Source organism: Scardinius erythrophthalmus (genome assembly GCF_964197995.2).
Source record: "Scardinius erythrophthalmus genome assembly, chromosome: 14".
NCBI classification, from domain to species: Eukaryota; Metazoa; Chordata; class Actinopteri; order Cypriniformes; family Leuciscidae; genus Scardinius; species Scardinius erythrophthalmus.
The window spans coordinates 5,784,088-5,805,565 of NC_138234.1; the positions used below are offsets into that span (position 1 = coordinate 5,784,088).

The window sequence follows — 21,478 nt, forward strand, 5'->3', positions numbered from 1 at the left end:
CCTCTTTACATTGAGACGGTAACTGTACACATTTACAAGTTTTGCGGTTTCAGGCCCAAAACGCCATTGTCGTGTAAACGAACGACCAACGCGCATTAAACGTTTTCTGTTTAAAGTTGAAAATGGTGATGTGTAAATGGCCCTCCAGATGCATTATTGCTGTAGTCCACCATTTTCACACATAAAATATTCTACAACATGCTAAAAATCAGCATTTTGAGATGAACGTGCAGGTTTAACGACCTCTGACTAATGAGCTGCTCTATCAGAACTGAGCTAATGACGAGGACCGTGAGCAGATTCTCACTGAAGACGCTCTGCTGTTCGTGTTTAATTAGCGGATGTTGCGCGTGTGTCTCTGACCCTCTCGTTCTCACACACTCGCCACCGCCGAGCTCTCGTCTCTTCAGATCTCTACAGTCGCCACACAACATGCAAATCCACAGATGTTAAAGTTTAACGTGCTGAAGAAGCTTTACATGCCAGACAAGACAATGATCTGGAACATGTCTCTCGAATATAATTGAAATAAAATAATTGAAATAAAATGTCAGGTACATCATTTAGTTGTAAATTAAAAAAAATAATAATAATTATGTATATATATATATATATATATGAAGAGTTCAGATGCAAAAGCCTCTAAATGCCATCTGAAATTTTCTTATAGAATGATCATTTTTATCAAGCTTGTATATTTAAGTTCAGTAATTTCACTTAAATGACAATTAATAGGTAATCTTCATTGGCATTTAAGTGAAATTATTGAATTTAAATATACGAGCTTGATAAAAATGATCATTCTATATAAGAAAATTTCAGATGGCACTTAGAGGCTTTTGCATCTGAACTCTTCATATATATATATATATATATATATATATATATATATATATATACGCAAAATTTGAATCTTAATATTACGTTCATGTTAAAGAACAAAATGAAAGAATTAAAGAAAAATGATGTGAACGAATGAATAAACAAAAATGGAAAAAACAACATTTATTACTTTTATAACTTTTATTGTTTAATTAATACAAATTCAGGTATTAACTAAATGTTGTTAATTGAAAAGTCAATTAAATTAATGAAATTAGCATGTTTAATTAAAATTAAAATGTAGGTAAAAAGTAGTGTTTTGTTATTGTGAAAAAAAAAACTGATGAATAATATAGATAGACAAAAAAAATTGTTAAACCCATAAATACAATCACTTTCAATGACATAATTGCTTATTACTTTTGACCAATAGGTGGCGCTGACACCAAATTGACGTGGTGTGGTCAGTGTGAGGTGACAGTTACACGCACCAAGTTTGGTGCCAATATGCCAAAGCCTAGCAGAGATAAAGCCTCAGATGCAGTTTGGCATTACGTCATCAAATTCGTTGATGCGGTAAACAAAAACGTTTTCGTCTATTGACACGAAATCCATACATTTTTGTCGAATTCAAATTCGAAAAAGAATCAAGATGGCGGACAGGAAATTCAGCCAACTATGGCAAAATTGGTATAGATGTTCTCGGCACGATCCAAGGAATCTATCAAGACCAGTCTTATGATAATAGGCTAAACTAATCAAAAGCTATTGGCATTTTTGAAATTTCATTTTAACCAGAACATGGCACTGCCACAAAACCTTTTGAGTACCTTCAGGTCATTCTGTCGAAGACACATACCAAGTTTTGTAATGATATACCAATGCGTTCGTAAAAAATATAGCATTTTACGACAAAATTCAAAATGGCCAACACACAAAATGGCCGATATGGGAAAATTTGGTATTGTCCGACTCGTTGTGCCTCACCGAATCTAAAGAGACCAGTCTTGTTATTTTTGGCCAAACTATACAGAAGCAAAAAGAGCCGTTTTTCATATCTCCTGACCACTAGGTGGCAGAATGAATGAAGAACAATAAAACCTGAATGAACAAACAACAAGCAGCAAACAAGACTGAACTACTGAACAAACAAATGAAAGAAGCGAGAACGAAAGAATGAATTAAAGGTTGTGAAGAACTAATTAACGAGCTTAAGAACAAACAAACGAAGGATGAATAAAGAAAGGAGTGTGAGAGCGACGTCTGTGGTGTGAAACTCAAGCACGCTCACCTGCGTGGCCATCTTGCCGTAATCGATCCATCGTAGGGTTGCGAAGTTGGTGGATTCGGCGCAGTTGAATCCGTGGTTGAATCCGGCGTGATATCCGTACGGGAACGTGATCATGAACTCGCCCTCTTCTTGAGTGATCTACGAGTGAGAGAGAGTCTGAATCAATATGAGGAAGCCCACACAATTTACAATTTTCCACGTTATTTGTGATTATTACGTATTATCCTAATGTTGTTATTACACAATTTATTTAATAGTAAAATATGTTAAACTGAGAATATTACATTCTTACGGCAGTGTTGGTGTACTGTAAAAAATACACCATTTTGCTTTTGCAAAATAAAAATATGTGAACAAAAACTGGACAAAACTTTTTTTATTACTTTTACTATTTGAGAAAAGTAAAAAAATCAATAAAAAATAAACTAAATAAGAGGAAATTAGCTTATATTTAATTAATTAAAAAATTCCAGGTAAAAAGTCGTTTTTTTGTTTTGAAGAAAAAAAACTTAAAATAATATATGTGTGTGTGTGTGTGTGTGTGTGTGTGTGTGTGTGTGTGTGTGTGTGAGCGTGCGCGTGTGTATATACACACATATATACACACACATGCGAAAAAATTAAGAATGTGAAAGATCAAAACAATGATGTGAATGAGTAGAAAAGGAACAAACAAATAGTTTATTTTATTACTTTTATAACTTTTATTATTTAATTAATAAATTAATACTTACAAATAATTTAAAAGCCAAATAAATTAATGAAATTAGCTTACAATTAATTTTATTAAAATAAAACTTCAGGTAATAACCATAGAGCAAAAAAATAAAATAAATAATAATAATAAAAAAAAGAGTACAAAATATATATATTTTTATTTTTATGACTATTATTAATAAATTAATGTATTATTATATAAAATAATTAATAAAAAAGTCAATAAAATTTACTTTTAAAATGAATTACATTTAATTCAAATAAAAAGTTAGGTATTATGGTGTAAATGTGCATTCCAAAAAAAATCGAATAGTAAAAATTCCATATAGATTTATTAAAAACGCAAGACTTTTGGCTTTATGATGAATCGTGCATGTGTCCTGAATCTAATAATCCTGAACTTTTCAAAGCATCCTCACACGCGTCTCTGAAGATGGAAGTGGTGGATGTTTCATTTCTTCCAGCTATCGCTCCGTTACCCCACAACATATTATTAATTTCATCGAGCTCGCGAAGGCAACATTTAAAGCACTCAGTGAACTGTACTTTGATGAAAGAGCCAATAACCGGTGAATTAAACTGCAAACGACACATCAGAGGGGAAAACCCTGACGCGGGAAAATCAGCCGAGACTGAGAAACATGGCGGCATCCAGCGTTAATACCAGTGGCCATTAGCGGCTGATGGGAAGAGAGATCTTTCCCTCCCCTCTCATATACAACACACGTTTCCTCCCTCCATTCATCGTCTCCTTCAAATCTTCAGCTGCCGGCGGCCCAAAGGAAAAGCTATAAAGCCATTTTCAGGCTGTACAAGCGCAATTAAGGTGGAGCCACTGAGCATGGCGCGAGCTAGCCGGCCTTAGCTAATGAATATTTTCATTTCCCTCCAGTTTCTTGCTTTGCCGCGGCTGAAGCTTCAGCGTCACGATGGCGTCCATCAGGAGGAAAGTTAGATTCATTAACGGCATTCAGAGCGATATTTCACTTCTACGTGTCTGGTGAGTTCATAGAATTAGTTTACAATTAACAAAAAAAAAAAAAAGATTATTGCCTGTAGAGGGAACGATATATGGTGTGTCAATTGGTGTTAAATAAATAAATAAATATTTTAAATAAATAAAATGTACAATATAAAACGCATAAAGAAAAACAAAATGTATACTTTTAAAATAAAAAAATAAAAAAAAGGTAAAACATTTAAAGTAAATTTAAAACAAATACAATTTTTTTTTTAAAGGTATTTTTTACATAATAACAGTAAATTAAAATAAAAACATTTAAAGTAAATAAAAAATCACTACAAAAAACAAATGTAAAATAAATGAAAAATTAATTAATTAATTATTTAATCATTTAAAATTAAATAATTTAATAGAATTATAAATATTAGAATTATAAAATTATAAATAATTTACTTAAACATACTGATATAATTACACTAAGATCTAAAAAGTTTTAGAAAGTTTAAAACAAAATAAATATTAATTAAAATAAAACAATTATATACATATACATATATATATATGTGTATATATACATACATATACACACACACATATGAACCTTTATTCATATTTGATGAATGCTTTTATTCTTTGAGTAACAATATATATATTTAATAAAAACATTTTAAATGACTGAGCTCTGAACTGAAAAAACATCCTTGCAAAACATACAAAAAATTATCTCAACTTTAAAATTATCATGAAATATTTCACAACCAAGAAAAAAGTACATTAAAATGACATGTTGAATATGTTATTGTCCCTACTTTGAAACATATGTTGGCGTTATATATGGTGTTATGTTTCGTGATGGTTTTACAGGTCTTAAATGTCACCGGAACGGATGAGATTTAATATAATATTTTCCTTCCTCGATTCCACCTCACACTCGATGATGGTTCCCTAGCAGGAGTTTTGAGCTGGAAGCTCTAATAACGTCCCCAGACACACACAGAGAGAGAGAGAGAGAGAGAGAGAGAGAGAGAGAGAGAGAGAGAGAGAGAGAGACAGAGAGAGAGAGAGAGAGAGAGAGAGAGAGAGAGACAGAGAGAGAGAGAGAGAGAGAGAGACAGAGAGAGAGAGAGAGAGAGAGAGAGAGAGAGAGAGACAGAGAGAGAGAGACAGAGAGAGAGAGAGAGAGAGAGAGAGAGAGACAGAGAGAGAGAGAGACACAACGTATAGCGGCGTTGAACATCTAGCCTCATTAAAGAGATTTATTCCAGTTTTAATCTCCTGCCTGAAATCACCATGAGGGTCTCTGGCCGCTGATAATGGGAATTATCCATGGAGAAGAAAAACCAGCGCAGTGACTAATTTGCGCGGACAGAAATCGTCGGCAGAGTAAATTGAAATGTAATTCGTGGCTGGAGTAACCACTAAATAAATGTGTGTATACACAAAAAAAGTATGTGTGAGGGTCCCAGTCCTTTAGTTTAACACCCTCATCATGCGAAGCTAAGCGCTAACGCCACAATATCTGCCAACAGGCAGTCTGTGACATTAGCGCTCCAGGCTACATTAGCATTAGCATTCAAAACGCAGTGTGTGAAATAACCAAGCGCGCACATTCCAGGGTTGTTATCGTTAACTATTATATTATAGAAAATACAAAAAATGTAATTCTAGTGTAGCTACCAAAAAGTTAACGAAAACCGTTAGCAAAACACCTCATGCTTCATTAATAAGCTAATTAGCTTTATTAGCTTATTTTACTGGCATGCTAATGAAACAAGCAAAACCGTTCTAATGAAAATTTTCCCATTTATTCAAATAAATTAGCATTGGCATTTTGTCACACACTGTGGCCTACATATTGTGCGAAAGTGCAAAAAATTAGCGTAGCTAGCTAAAAGTTAACAAAAACCTTGTACAAAAAGTTAGCCAGTGAGTTAACGAAAACTGTGAAATACACACAAGAAAAAGTCTAAATTGTGTATGACGTTAGCAGGGTTAATATGTGCAGAACACAAACCTGAAATACGTAGAAACGGTTCGCTAGGTAAAAACCTGAAATGTTTGTCATCGTCCAAATCACAAGTTACCGAAATTACTTTTCCAAAGTGTTTGCGTAGATGAAAATCGTAAGAATGTTTTACCAACAATTTCACAACAGAAAATTCGCTTTACTCGTTTCATTAATAAGCTAATAAGAGAGGCTAATAAAATTAGCTTCATTAACTGGCATACTAATGAAGCGCAAGCAGGCAATGATGATAAACGCTAATGAATTAGCTTTACTCGCAACAAACATCGCAAGTTACTGAAATTGCACGTGCAAATGGTTTTACGAACAAATTATATAAAAAGTCATTATTAATATTATTAATGTTTTAAATGGAATAATAATAAAACACTAACAGACCGAAGCTGTGTAAACTGTACATTAAATTGAAAATTGTTGCATTCAATTCAATTAATTAGCATATTAATTAGCATAAGTGCTTCGACATTATGTCAAGCTAGCTAGGCTAGATAATTTCGACAAAAGGTTGATACGTTGTGCGCAAAAAGGCCTTCATTCATTAAATGCAAACAAAAGAAAAAACAAACTTTAGTCTTTATAAACATTTCTATATGAACTGTTAAGACTTTGTTTTTTTCATTTTGTTTTACATAAACTCTGCTATATTCAGATCATTACTGAATCAAACTGTGAGACATGAAGATTGAATCATGTTTCTGTAGAAACATTTCTCATATAAATTAGCATTTGTTGGATAAAATTATTATTTTGTTCCAGTTATTTCAAAAACTTAAGAAATTCTGAATTATATATTATATTATGGTTAGTAATAACTGTAATAAATTGACAAAGATTTTACCAAAGCGAAGCATAAAATGTTTAATTTGTTTAATGTTAAACTATAAATTAATTAATATAATAATATTAAATTGTAAATATTATTATGTGTTAATTTGCATAATCAGTTATGAATAAAAATATATTAAATAAAAATAAAACAAATCAATAATTATGTCCGTTTGTTTTTATTTATTTAATAGTAATAAAGATAAATTGTTATAGTTAATACATATTATTGTTTACTTATAATTTATTGTCAATAATTCTTTTTATATTTATAACATTATGCAAATTGTCACATGAAATTTAAAATCTAATAATAATAATAATAATGATAATAATAATAATAATAATAATATATTAGTATTGTTTATTACAATTATATAAAATATTAATAATATAATTGTTGTTTGTGTATTATTTGTGACGTGATGCCAGAGGAGACCACAGTGACAGGAAGTGATGTAATCATGAATAACTCAGACAGGAAGTGAAGTAATCATGAATAACTCAGACAGGAAGTGATGTAATCATGAATAACTCACTCTGTCGAACGGGATGCTGTACTTCTTCAGGATGGATGGAGAAATGAGGGTCATCTTGTGCCGGAGAAACGCGTCGCAGCCCTGAGAACTTCCCGGGAAGAAACCTGACGACAGGAGAGAGGGAGAACGGATTTAAACACTGACACACACAGACTGACGACCTTCAGAGTGAGAGATGACTGACCTGTCAGACTCGTCTAACGGTTTATGCAACCGGCCTAGAACGTGTGAGGTTAGAAATATAACTAATAATAATAAAAAAAAAAATGATAATAATAAACGTCATGTCATTTGTTTCATGTTATTATGTGATAATTTGCATAATAATAATAAATTATAAATATATTAAAACAATAATAATAAATAAAAATTATTTTAACAACAAAACAACTATTAATTAATTTTATATAATAATTATATTAATATATTGTGTCATATTATAATATACGTAAATGTATTATTAAATACAAAATACTAATAAATTATAAATAAAATACATTAAGAATATAAACAATGTATTAATATTATTTTATCAATATTATATAATTCTATTATAATATAATATTTTATTAATTTATTATTATTAAATTAAAAATAAAATAATACTAATAAATTATAAATGGAATTATATTAACAAAAACTACTATTTATTAATATTATATTTTTATAAAAATTATATTAATATAATATATAATTATATAATATAATATAATATATGTATTATAATATTAATTTATTATTATTATTATTCAATTAAAAATATTTTTAATATTAATAATTATAATAATAAACTATATATAAAATATATGAACAAAACAATATATAATTATATTATAATATTTATATTAATCTATTGTTAAAATAAAAAAACGAACACTAATATTTTTTATTAAGACTGCATGAAGTTAAGCAATTATTTATATTACACTTTATATAATAATTATATTGTTACTATTTCATATATTTATATTCTAATATAATATATGTATGCTTTTACTTATTGTTATTATAATAATAAAAATAAGATTATTAAGATTGCATGTTTCATATAAATATCAGATATAAATCCATTCTATATAAATTGCCATTTGTACAGATAAAGTTATTTATTTCAGTTATTACAAAGCAATAATAATATGAATGTATTTTGAAAAATCTTTACGGAATTCGTTTCATACTTCCACTACTTGTTGTTTTCACATTAAAAATTGATTAACCCAATATTACGGAGTATATTAATGAGTGCCTTCATTAGCTAATGCAAAACTCTTATTTGGAATCAATCAATCAATCAATTGATCGTGTCAGTCATATAGCAGTAACAGTCGAGGTTAGCATGCTGTCTATGTAGGCCATACACAGCGAGGCTTTAGTACAGAGCCAATGCAAAGCTATTACACTGAAATCATCATCTTTGGAGATCCAGACAAGAGCGGGTCGCGATTACGAGCGTAACGTATAATTGCCGGTTGGAGGTTATCGGTAAAAGCTCTGCGTGCGTCAGTCTGGTCCGGTCTGGTCCGGTCAGTACATCACACACACGCTCAATCACTCTGAAAGCCTTTAATTATTATAATCATCTCGTTCATTCCTGCCCAGACTACAATATGGGTCATTACGACACAGCCAAAACGTCTGACAATCGGCCCAACAGTGCAAACACAGCATGTGATTCATACGTGTCCTCTGCCATTACCACTGGTTTCTCAGCTTAAATAGGTCTGATATTGGTTCGTTTTCACTTACCGGAGCCTTTTTTTCCAAAGTTACCAACGTACAGCCATTTTTCCTTGGTTTTCCGCTCTATTGTTTCCAAGATACTGTATATGCGTCTGCACTCTTAAACATTGACTGCAAAACTTTAAAAGCCAAGAAAATGGCCAAATCTAGCTAGTTTACGAGACTTTTCTCCGGTTAGCACGTTGCCGTCGCGCATAATTGTTTTTTTTCCTGTCATGCGTACACCAGAAAGAGCAGCAACAAGGAACATGACATAAAAAGAAACCTCGCATTTTCAATACAATACAACTTTAAACATTAAACTGAGACGCGTCTTTTCCAAAGCACCGCAGACGAACGTTGCTAGTCACTGCGACTGATAAATTATCGTGTTGTCATTTGCTAACGCCATTGGAAACACAGCTCGGATTGACTCCCGAAGGTGTGGGAAGCTGATCGTGAGGTATGATTCCCGCGGCACACATCATTAATTTCTCGTAAAAAGCTGGGACTGGCTTTGTTTTGTCCTTTAAGGCAGATTTAACAGATGAAAAAGACGTTCTGATGGTAAAAACGAGGCGACTGACGCGATGGAGTGTGAATTCATGTGCTTTTATGCAAGGATGTGAAGTGCAGGAGTTTTGCATAAACCATTAGTGGGTGTCAAGCCTTGCATAACAGAAAGCTTTATCACACGAGAAGCCAGAGTGTGTGCAGTGCTGCTTTGACTCTCCTCAGGATGGTTTGTGTTCGATGCAAACCAAAAGAGGACCGGAATAAGACTTGATGCAGTCATGGCGTCAAAACCCCGCCGTCGCTATTTCAATACGACGTCTCAGCGATGATCAAAACCCTGCGTTGTGCCGTTCGTTTCAAGCACACATCGGCACTATTTGTGGGGTGTTTGTTTAAGTGGGACAGGACTGTGTATATAGGTTATGGTAGTTCCTCGCGCTGTAGTTTTGAAGTTCAACAGTGCACAGATGCTTTCACAGCCTCAGATCTCAGACAGGCACAAACACATCTTCACATCTCGTAATCCAAACAACCAGAGGGAGACGTGAGGGCTTTTCCTAGACGGCACGTCAACATTTCGAGAGGGTGCCAGCGCCGACTCGCACCTCATTCAGGATTATGCCGATGTTTTCGTCTACAGAATTTGGGGCCGAAAAAAACAAAAACCCACGGATCAGCAGTTTTCCTGTTTAAGGGATGACATAGTTCACCCAAAATTGACAACGCTGTCAATATTTACTCGCCCTCCAACCATTTTGACTGAGTGTCTTCAGTAAAACAAGAAATTTTCTCACTCAGATCTGTGTACGACTGCAAAAGAGCTGATTAAATAGAGTATGGCTCTTATGGACTGTATTATTGACACCTATTATCATTCTCAGTCAATATATGGAAGGCAGCTTGAATATTTAGGGAAATATCTTCATTTCTTGTTGCACTGATGAAAAAGTTTGGTGCAATAAGAGATTGAGGTTCCTACATGAACTATTCATGTTTTACGCTACTGTACCTTTAAGATTTCTACATGTAAATGAGCTTAAACTGCATCTATTCCCATTGTCTATCGATATATGGAAAGCAGCTTAAACATTTAGTGAAATATCTGCATTTCTTGTTGCACCAAAGAAAGTTGAGCAATAAGAGATCGAGGTTCCTACATGGACTATTCATGTTTTACGCTACTGTGCCTTTAAGATTTATATATGCAAATGAGCTTAAACTGCACCTATTACCCATTGTCTATCAATATATGGAAGGCAGCTTGAATATTTAGGGAAATATCTTCATTTCTTGTTGCTCTGAAGAAAGAAAGTTTGGTGCAATAAGAGATTGAGGTTCCTACATGAACTGTTCATGTTTTACGCTACTGTACCTTTAAGATTTCTACATGTAAATGAGCTTAAACTGAATCTATTCCCATTGTCTATCGATATATGGAAAGCAGCTTAAACATTTAGTGAAATATCTGCATTTCTTGTTGCACTGAAGAAAGTTTGGTGCAATAAGAGATTGAGGTTCCTACAGGAACTATTCCCGTTTCTGCTACTGTACCTTTAAGATTTATATATGCAGATGAGCTTAAACTGCACATATTCCCATTGTCTATCAATATATGGAAGGCAGCTTGAATATTTAGGGAAATATGTTCATTTCTTGTTGCTCTGACATGAACTATTCATGTTTTACGCTACTGTACCTTTAAGATTTATATATGCAAATGAATTTAAGCGCCACCTATTCCCATTCTGTCAATATATGCTTGAACATTTAGTAAATTATCTTCATTTCTTGTTCCACCGATGAAAGAAAGTTAGAACCAATAAGAAATCGAAGGGAATTCTTCTGTTTCTGCTACTGTACTTTTAAGATTTCTATATAAATAGCCTCTGATTTGACCAGCTAAGCTTGAAGACATGATAATGAACGGATGTGAGGTCTTACCTTGTGCCAGCCTCTCCAACCTCTTGCCGTGCTCGGGAGGAATCGCATACCTGCGGTGAAGAGGAAAAATCCGAGATCAATTAATGGGATCAATAGAAAAGACGAGAGAGAAAGACACTGGAGGAACGCACAGCGAGACGCCTCTGTGCGAATCAACCTCTGATCATCATACGCTTTTCTACAGCCCTCGAACACATGAAACGCGCACACAGAACATTTCACCCCATTTCACATTCACTAGTCACACGGTAGTTTAAAGACAAAGGTACTCAAATGTCACAAAGACAAAGCCTGGAAAATTACTGCACGAGGGCCAATTTATTTAGGCTAATCGGCTCAAACATGCGCAATAATAATATTCCCCCCGAAGCTACAGACTGTGCTGCTTAATTTGAAATTATTTTGCTGGAGATGGAAAGAGTACAATATATTCTGTGCTGCTAAAGGTTCAATTCGCTTGACGTGGTTATTGACATTGCCTGTATTAGCCTAATTATTTCCTCAAGTTTCCAGAGAGCCGAAACCCTCCCGAGGCCCTGAACGCACATGTAAATCCGGTGCATCACCCTGCCCTGGGCTCCAGCTTCAAATCACACATTCACAATGAGGAGAACATGAGTTTGGGAGGCTTTTGAGCTGCGTCGCACTGTCCTCTACTGGCAGCGGGAGACAAAACAGGGATTTTACAGGCAAGTGGCACTTTCAAGTTAAACACAGGCCAATTTCACAGCAGTGGTTTTCTCTACACAGATGGAGGATCATCTGAAAGTCAACTGAATACCAAGTGGACGGATTAAAAGGTTGTGTTTGTATGCAGCTGATGATGATGCCATAGTTAAGGAGCTCTATGCCTGTTGAACTCTATGAACGCTGCTCTTGATACCCTACTACACAACTACTAGCAAACTTTCACACAGGAGGTATTCTTGCATTCAAAAACATTGAGATACAATATACGTGGATCTCAAGAAATTAACAACTTTAAACTTTAATATAGTGTCTTAAATCTATGTTGCTCATGGCGCAAAACACTGCAAAGCAGCCAAAGATGTCCAAAGTAGACCCATAGTACAATTCAACCTGCAAACAAACATGGCTGCTACCCAGCAAGCAAATTGAGGCAAACTGACGTCTAAGAGCCGTCCAAACACAGCCCAGACATCTAGGCTAAAACGAGGTAATATGTGGGTTGTCAATGAAAATTGAATTGACGTCTAACTATAGCCCAAGAATAGACACACAGGCTACTACGCATAGAACATGTCAAAGAAATGAAATAAAGCACCTTGTAATCACTGTTGACTTTGCTTACATGATGGAATATCACACATCTCACAAGTTATTTTGGCAAAAACGACATGAAACCAAATTCAAGGTTATTTTGGCTAGTAAGTGTGTTACTCATAGCCGGACTCTATTGGGTCTATAGTTAACCTAGACGGTGAAATGACGCTATTGGTTGCTGGGTAATTTGTTGGATGTATTGATAACTGCCATGAAGCACCAAAGACGAAGCCATCAAGAAATCGAACGGCTGCCCACAAGTGCCCCAAACGCCAACAATTCTGAAGACATTGGCATTGGTCGTAGATTTAATTTGGTGTTTGAGGCGCCACCACAGATCAATAATAATTAGATGTGTCTAACTCTCCCTTTCTTGCAGATAAAAGCCAGATCTGATAGGTGGCTGTAATTAGGGTAGAAACGCTTCCTGCCAGCAGGAGTAGCTTTACACCCCACTAGCCCCACCAGATAAAGCTGACAGTAACTCTATCTGGCACCAATACAGCGGAAGCTCGATTCGATCGGGAACTGTCTGGGAAAAAAGGCAAGTATTGATGAAAATCACACCGGGGCACCAGAAATCAAGCCAAATCTAAGGGGTTTGACTTGGTGTGACTGGAAACGCCCACTTGGAGGAAGGCCTCTAGTCTCTTGTGGTTCCTCAAGTACCACCAGAACAAAGGAATTAACAAAAAACGCCCAATAAACAGATTTTGAGACAAGGGTACTTAGGAGCCCGGGCATATGTAAGGGACGTATCCCATTTACCTTGCTTACGGCCCATGAAACAATTCCATACTTCACTTCCCAAATGTGATATCTCTCCAATCCCATGCTGGCAACACAAAACCCCAACCGGCCAAACAGCACCGACGCAACCGGCAGCGTTAAGGTTTTATTTGTAATCATCTTGAAGAGGACAGGAACAAGAAAACAAGCAATAAGAATCAAGCTATCCCCTCGGCTGCGACAGTCCCTCTCCCAGCGATTATTTCCGGCAGCGTGCGCAACACTTTGGGCCGCTCCGCAATCTTTAAGAATCTGACACTAGATCTCAGGAGGCGGCGAGAATTATGACTTTGATGGGAGGAGAGTTGGAGGCGAATGAAGTTAATTTCACAGTGACTGAACAGAGGGTTAGGCAAACAGCCACCACACACACTTTAACATACTGTAATTACCAGAAAAGTAAAACGGATTCAATTTCAAAAAGCAGAAGGGGGTGTTTGGGTGGGGAGGACGAGAGCACACACATTAAGCCGAGTTGAAGAGTGAGTACATTTTCTCCTCTTTCCTTTTTTCCCCCTCCCCCCCTAAGCAAGAGTCTTGCTGTTCTCTGTTATGCAGAGAAGCGACGGAAAGTTAACTTGAGATAAGGCCTCCGGAGAGCTAGAGAAAGAGAGAATGCTTAGCTAGAGACATCAAGAGCTAACACTTCAGAGAGATATGAGGACACAGAAGAAATGGAGACGGAAAGATACTCAAGAGAGCAAGTAAGACTTATGCAAGACCTCTCAAAGAATCATGGTTTTGCACCCTTATCCATTTGGACACCTGTGCGTACCGGACCAGGAACCAAACACGCATTAAATGCATTAATGCATTAAACTCTACGTACACAAGCGTAAAGCAATAGCAGAAAATCTGGCCCTAATGCAACTTTAAATAAGGAATCCTTGATGTTACCTCTTGCATTTGCGTTCACTGTTTTAGGGATCCAACATCTTTTGATCAGGGATTTGAAGTTAAAGGGTTTCATTACAGTTTGTTATTAGGGGAAACAGTATTTTTACATCAGACTTTCAGGTTAAGAAGCATCTTTTCCAAATTGTAACTGGACAGAAATATATATATATATAAAAAAACATTTAACTTTCCTTAAAGGAACAATGCAGTTGTAACTTATGCATTGGGAAATAGTTTTTTTACATTCAGACTCTTAGGTTACAAGGCCTCTTTTCCAAATCATAACTGGACAGAACAAGATAAAAAAAAATAAAAAAAAAGGTAAACAGCACTCTTTTAAAGGAAAGTTAAAAGAGTGCTGTTTACCTTTTTTTTTATTTTTTTTATCTTGTTCTGTCCAGTTATGATTTGGAAAAGAGGCCTTGTAAACTAAGAGTCTGAATGTAAAAAAAACTATTTCCCAATGCATAAGTTACAACTTATGCATGTGTGAAACATTTGCTTACTGGTGTGTTTACGTACTTCTGACTTGATTTAGAGGATATGGGTGACTGATGCTTGATAGAAAAGCATCAGATAGAAAAAACAATTTGTTTTTGGTACAAAAAGCGCTAGTTGTCCATGACCTCTTAATTAAAAGGAAGTCATTCTGAAAGTTCACAAAAAAAACTTTCAGAATTAAATATGTTTTAAACACTTACCAGCATTACCACCAGTGCAGAGCATCATTAAATGATATTTTCTTGATCGTGGGAACCCTGTTGTTTACTGCGTCAACTTCCTACTTTCAACCCTAGTCTTAAAAACCTTCCTTTCGTAAAGCAATCTATTATGCATTTCACGTCACACACGGTGTTCGTGTTGAATCCCCTTTACAGTCCCCATGAAGATTGAACATTCACTCTTAGTGATTGACTAGTCTGATTGGCTACTGATTTCCAGCTTGAGGAAAAGACACGGGATGCACAGATGGATGAAATATCACTCCGTACAACAGCCCGAGATGCTGACAAAACAGCTGCGTCTAATGAATGCTCAGTTTGAGAGCAACAGTGGAGATGCAAGCCAAAGGCGTAAAGGACTAGTGTGCAAGTATGCAAAACACACATGCATCCTTCTCAAAAGCGTGGAAAAAAATGACAGGACACACCAGGGAGGAGATCAAACACGAAGAAAAGAAAAAGACAGAAATGTCTTTAGTGAGCTCACATGTGGAAAAAGGACACTAGAAGCTTGTTTATTTGAACTCTCTCCCAGCACGGGAAAGACATCAGGCTGGAAAATTGTGTATTCTGAACCTAAAAATACTGTTTTAAAGTCTCTCTCTGCAGGAAAGGAGAGTCAAATGAACTTCAGGGAAACAAAACAAAAGAATACCAAGTCATTTCAAAGGCATTTTGCTTTGGATTGAGGGATGTTATGCTTGGTTTACACATCTTTAAATCAGTACCTGTTGTCAACATCTCAATGTAATATTATCTAATGAATAAAAACATGGCAAATACTTCAACGTGTGCTGCATTTTTGGCTTACATTTATGTACATCTAATGCTCTAGAGAATTTACTTCACAACGAAGTGTCTGAAACGATTTGCTCTGCCGTAAAGAGCCTGTTGTGAGTTTAAATGCGGCAAGAGCGAGATACAGTGAGACAAAGCACACATGATTCATCTCTCTGGATGACATCATCCTGAACGTTCACAGCTGATGTGAATGACTACAGCGCCGCCATGTGGTCAAAAGCTGAACGACATTAAAGTTCCTTCATATTGTGCCCACAGATTATAGTACAGGAGGGTACTGTAAAATAAACATAAAATCTAGTTTTGTGAGACACGTATTGTCGCTCAAACAAACGGACCACCATTTTATCTTCACAAGACCTATACGTGGCAATTAGTTTTTTGGCAAAATGACTAAATATGAACATATTTAGCCACTTTAATCTAGTTTATGCATTCAAAATATGGCCTATAAACCCGTTTGAATATTTTGAACTCAACTAAATGCGAATGCATGGTGAATGTAGGATGCTCACCAGGACTTTGGTTGGCCGAAATGCAGGTAGTTGATGCTGTAGAGGTCCATGTCCTCCGTGTGCCACGCAAAGGTGGTTTTCCACATGCCGAAGTACAGGTACGGTGTGTTCACTCCCTCGATGACGATCCCACACTCCTGCTCCACCATGTCCAGAAGAGTGTTTAAATGGCCGATGTTCCACTCCGTAATCTCCTTTACGAGGAAAAAAACATTGTACGAACATTTATATGACTGATTGTACACAACATTTACAGCATGCACAAGCAAAGAATACCAAATATATCATCATAATTCAGATGCAATGACTGAAGGTTTTGTATAAACACTCCTGATATGGAAATATTTTAACAAAATGTTTTTGACTGCATTTGTGGCATAATATTGTTTAGCATATAGAAAATGGACCTTTTTCAAGATATACATGAGAACTAAATTTGATTTTTAATTTTTTTGATAAAAAAAAAATGTATTTAAAGTTTCACAAAGTCAACATTTAAAGACCTTACAAAATGATATAAAAATACCTTTAAATAAACTTAACTGGATGAAAAACAATTTGATTAAACATTTAAGTTTAAGGATCTATGGACAAAAATACAAGCTTCACAAAGTCAACATTTAAAGACCTTACAAAAATGATATAAAAATACCTTTAAATTAACTTAACTGGATGAAAAACAATTTGATTCAACATTTAAGTTTAAGGATCTATGGACAAAAATACAAGCTTCACAAATTCTACTTTTAACAACTTTGCAATAAATGATAAAATAAGTTGAATAAAACAAAATTTGGTCAAAAACAACTTAATGAAACAAAACATTTAAAGAAGTCCTGAACAAAAATACAACCTTACAATAATGCTACATAATACAAATAAAAAAAATCTTACAAATACCTTTAAAAAAACAACAACATTTGATCAAAAACTATTTAATAAAAAACTAAAATTGTAAAGGAGCCATGAACAAAAAGCTTTACAATTTCTACTTTTAGCGACCTTAAAATGATGCTATAAAAACACAAACATACCTTAAAAAGTCCCTTTAAATACACAAAATATGAACAAGAATGAAAGCTTCACAATTTCTACTTTTAACAACCTTAAAATTATGCTAGAAAAACATTTTTTACCAGTTAATATTTTATGTAAAATTACAAATATAGTCATTTTGCAATGGCTCTACACTGATAAACATCTAGTTATTCCTCACAGATGTAATTTCTGCTTAGATATTTCTATTTAAAAAGTTAACTTTTTTTATACATAAATGTTTCTATATATTCTTTCTTGCACCCTTGTGTGTCTTTTGGCAAAAAGTCACATGGCTTTACATGGCCAAGATAGGACTTAGGTCAAGGTAAGCAAACAATCAATCACATTCAAACTTATAACATGTTAATTTTTTTTTTGATATAACCATTTATATTTTATGCACTTATAACTTGTAAAAATTTAAGTGTGATATAGCTGTATTTTTAGTTTTAGAAAAGTCGACAAAAGTGTTTGTGCTGAAGACGTAACCGGATGTTTCGTGACTCACCGGGTCGTAGATCGAGCCACTGACATCGGCACCGTAAATGGGCGAGACAAACGTCAGGTTTTTCCAATACTTCCTCTCCAGGTCATCAAAGTCCTTGTGTTGAGGGGTGCAGTACCTGCGAAGCGGAAATGATGCTTGAAGGATCAAAGAAATACAGTTGTTATGCCCTGTTTGAGGCATAACTTGCATCTTAAATCTACATTGAAACTACATAATACTCATGAAAACATGTGCTTTTTACTAGCCAAACGGTGCATTTCAGTTCAGCTTTACTTACATTATTGACTGATAAGACGACAAAACTTTACAAAGAACCCGCATTATAAAAATTGGTTCTGATAAAACAAACCGTACTTTTTACTATTGGCCAGTTTGCGATATTCTCCGACCGTCATGGACTTCTTCTGGATGTTGTATTGAGTGAAGAGTCCCGACTGGCCGGTCACCACTTGCATGATGGGAGCGGGAATGACCATGTCTTCAATGGTATCGTAGGAACGCCGTGGCTTCCACTCTTTCGGTGGAATAACCTGAGCGTCGGAAGATGAGAAAAATAAAATGACCAATGTACTTTAATAAAGGTGATCAACAAATCTACATTTAGATTTTATTATTATCATTAGTCATTATGTTTGTTCAAGTCCTTAGAAGACAAATGACAATCTTGGTTTTACTCAAAGAATAAATGCATTCATCAAATATTAATCAAGGTTCATGTAAATTTATATATATATATATATAAAATAAAACAATTATATATATATATATATATATATATATATATATATATATATATATATATATATATATATATTGTTCATTGTCATTCATAACAAATCAATGTTTAAGTATATTAATGTTTACATTATACATTATAATAATTATGCATAATACATTCATGTTTATTTATGCAACTTGAAATGTTCTAAAATACATTAACCAAGATTAAAAATGTATAATTTAGGTGCATTCGTTCATTTTAATTTTTGGAGAAGATAGGTTGGATAAAAAGTTCAAATTTAACGAAGTAAAGGCTCTTAAATATTGTTCGATAAACAGTTTTTAATGGCCAACATCGATACGTATAAAAATAAATAAAAGTAAATTGCTAAATTTTGTGATTATTTTAATGACGTTGCATTTTTATGATACATAATTGTAATTATTAACAAAATTAGTACTGAACTGTATTTAAAATTTCTAAAAAAGCACTAAAACTTATTATTGCTATTGTCAGTTTTAGAAGTCAAAACTTTTCTACTATTTACTGAAATACGCATGAAATTACAATGAGTAATGTTTTATGCCATTTACTATAAATTAAATAACTAAATAACTAGTTAAATATAAATGAACATGAATCAACAATAGCATGTTTATAAATTAACATGAACCTAGATTGATAAATGCTTTTTAAATTAAAGTGTTGTTCATTGTCATTCATGATCCTTACAGCATTAATTGACTGTAGCCATCTTGCATACTGAAACTCTTTAAACTTAAAGTCCCCCTGTGGTGAAAATCCAGCTTTTAATGTTGTTTATGTGTCTATGTGGTGTTTTTAATGTGCTTTAAGACAAACCATGTGTAAATTCATAAGTCGACAGCATTGCTGAGTATTTTCTCCTTAAAACTGCAGTGAACCAAAGACAGTCTCAAAAACACGCTTTGACATCGCTGGTGTTTCTGACGTCATAAACTACCTTGTAACCAATCAGATCAACGTGTGATCGTCAACCAGTGGATCTCTGAGCTGAGTGAGTGAGTGGAGGCGGGGCTCATTTGCATATTCATAGAACTGCGTATACCTTTGCCAGACCCGCACGATGAGCTCCTTGAGTCTCGATGTAAGCCATGTACTTCCCGAAGTCCTTGAACTCCTCCATGGTGGGTCTGAAGGTCATGATCTTGTAGGAGGAGTTCGCCGCTGGAGGAGGAGCGGGATCTGGGATTCGAGGTTCTAGGATTGGTGGTTCTGGTGTGATTTCTGGTGCCGATGGTTCTGGCTTTATGTCGGGGGCCGGTTCTGTGGTCGGTTCCTGGGCCGGATCTGAAACCGGTTCCTCGCATGGCTGTGGATTCGAGTCCATGTCTGGTTCTACTGGCGAATCCTGAGCAGTTTCTGCTTGTGGAGTCATGTCTAAAGCGGGTTCGGGTTTTGCGAGGGCCTCGGGGTTCAGGTCTGGAGGTAAAGACCGGTCCATGACTGCAGGTCAGCTAATGCTGCGGACGGACATACAAAAACATCACAGATCAAAAATCAGCCTTATTCAATAACAACAGCACTATCCAAAACACTCATATTTTACAAGTGAAAACAATTAAAATGTTCAGAGAAAAGCTGAAAAATGTATTATAAGTATAAAACTAATCAATGAATTTTTTCTTCAATTCATTTAGGCTAATCAGAAATAATATCTGGTAGTTGAGGAATTTTACTCTAAATTTTAGATTTTCTAACATCAATATTTTAGGTTATATTAATTTAAAATAAGCCTGAATCAATGAACTTACAAATTTAAGAATAAAACTAATCTACAAATCAAACCCTTTTTTTCTTCAATTCATTCAATCAGAAATAATATCTCGTAGTTGAGGAATAACTTTACTGTAAATTTTAGATTTTCTAACATCAATATTTTAGGTTGCAATTTAAATTTATGTATATGAGAAAATGTGTCCTTAAAGACAAAATTATACAAAAAAAAAAGTTTTTAAAGGGCAAAAACATCCCCAATTCATATGTTACAGATGAAAACAATTAAAATGTTCAGAGAAAGCTGAAAAATGTATTATAAATATAAAACTAATCAATTAATTGATGTACAATAATTTTTATCTCATTTCAGTCAATCAGAAATATTATCTGGTAGTTGAGGAATAACTTTACTGTAATATTTTTACTTTCTTACATTAATATTTTAGGTTAGATACATTTAAAATAAGCTTGAACCAATGAACTTATAACTTAAGAATAAAACTAATCTACAAATCAAACCCTTTTTTCTTCAATTCATTCAATCAGAAATAATTTCTGGCAGTTGATGAATAACTTTACTGTAATTTTTTGATTTTATAACATCAATATTTTAGGTTACAATTTAAATAAATGTACATGAGAAAGTGTGTATATTTCATGCCCTTAAAGACATATATATATATATATATATATATATATATATATATATATATATATATATATATATATATATATATATATATATATATATATATATATATATATATATGAATTGTATATATAATATATAATATATATATAAAATGTTTTTAAAGGGTGACAAAAACATCCTCAATTCATATTTTATAAATGAAAACAATTAAAATGTTCAGAGAAAAGCTGAAAAATGTATTATAGTACATTGATTTATTGATTAGTTTTATACTTATAATTTTTTCTCGCATTTCATTCAATCAGAAATAATATCTGGTAGTTGAGGAATAACTTTACTGTAAATTTTTGATTTTCTAAAGTCAATATTTTAGGTTACAATTTAAATGAATGTATACAAAAACATCCTCAATTCATATTTTACAAATGAAAAC

The 21,478-nt window shown here is 34.0% G+C and overlaps 1 protein-coding gene across 2 annotated transcripts in view; it reads right to left on the bottom strand.

The window, feature by feature from the left end:
• Positions 1 to 21,478, bottom strand: part of kdm4b (lysine (K)-specific demethylase 4B) — a 59,828-nt gene that overhangs the window by 34,240 nt on the left and 4,110 nt on the right. For both annotated transcript variants that reach the window (XM_081385139.1, XM_081385140.1), the window contains exons 2-8: positions 19,723 to 20,137; positions 18,269 to 18,444; positions 17,915 to 18,029; positions 16,369 to 16,562; positions 11,361 to 11,410; positions 7,185 to 7,288; positions 2,114 to 2,251 (exon numbers count right to left, since the gene is read on the bottom strand). In XM_081385139.1, coding sequence (XP_081241265.1) covers positions 2,114 to 2,251; positions 7,185 to 7,288; positions 11,361 to 11,410; positions 16,369 to 16,562; positions 17,915 to 18,029; positions 18,269 to 18,444; positions 19,723 to 20,118 — 1,173 coding nt within the window. In that variant the 5' untranslated portion in view covers positions 20,119 to 20,137. The remainder of the gene's footprint in view (positions 1 to 2,113; positions 2,252 to 7,184; positions 7,289 to 11,360; positions 11,411 to 16,368; positions 16,563 to 17,914; positions 18,030 to 18,268; positions 18,445 to 19,722; positions 20,138 to 21,478) is intronic.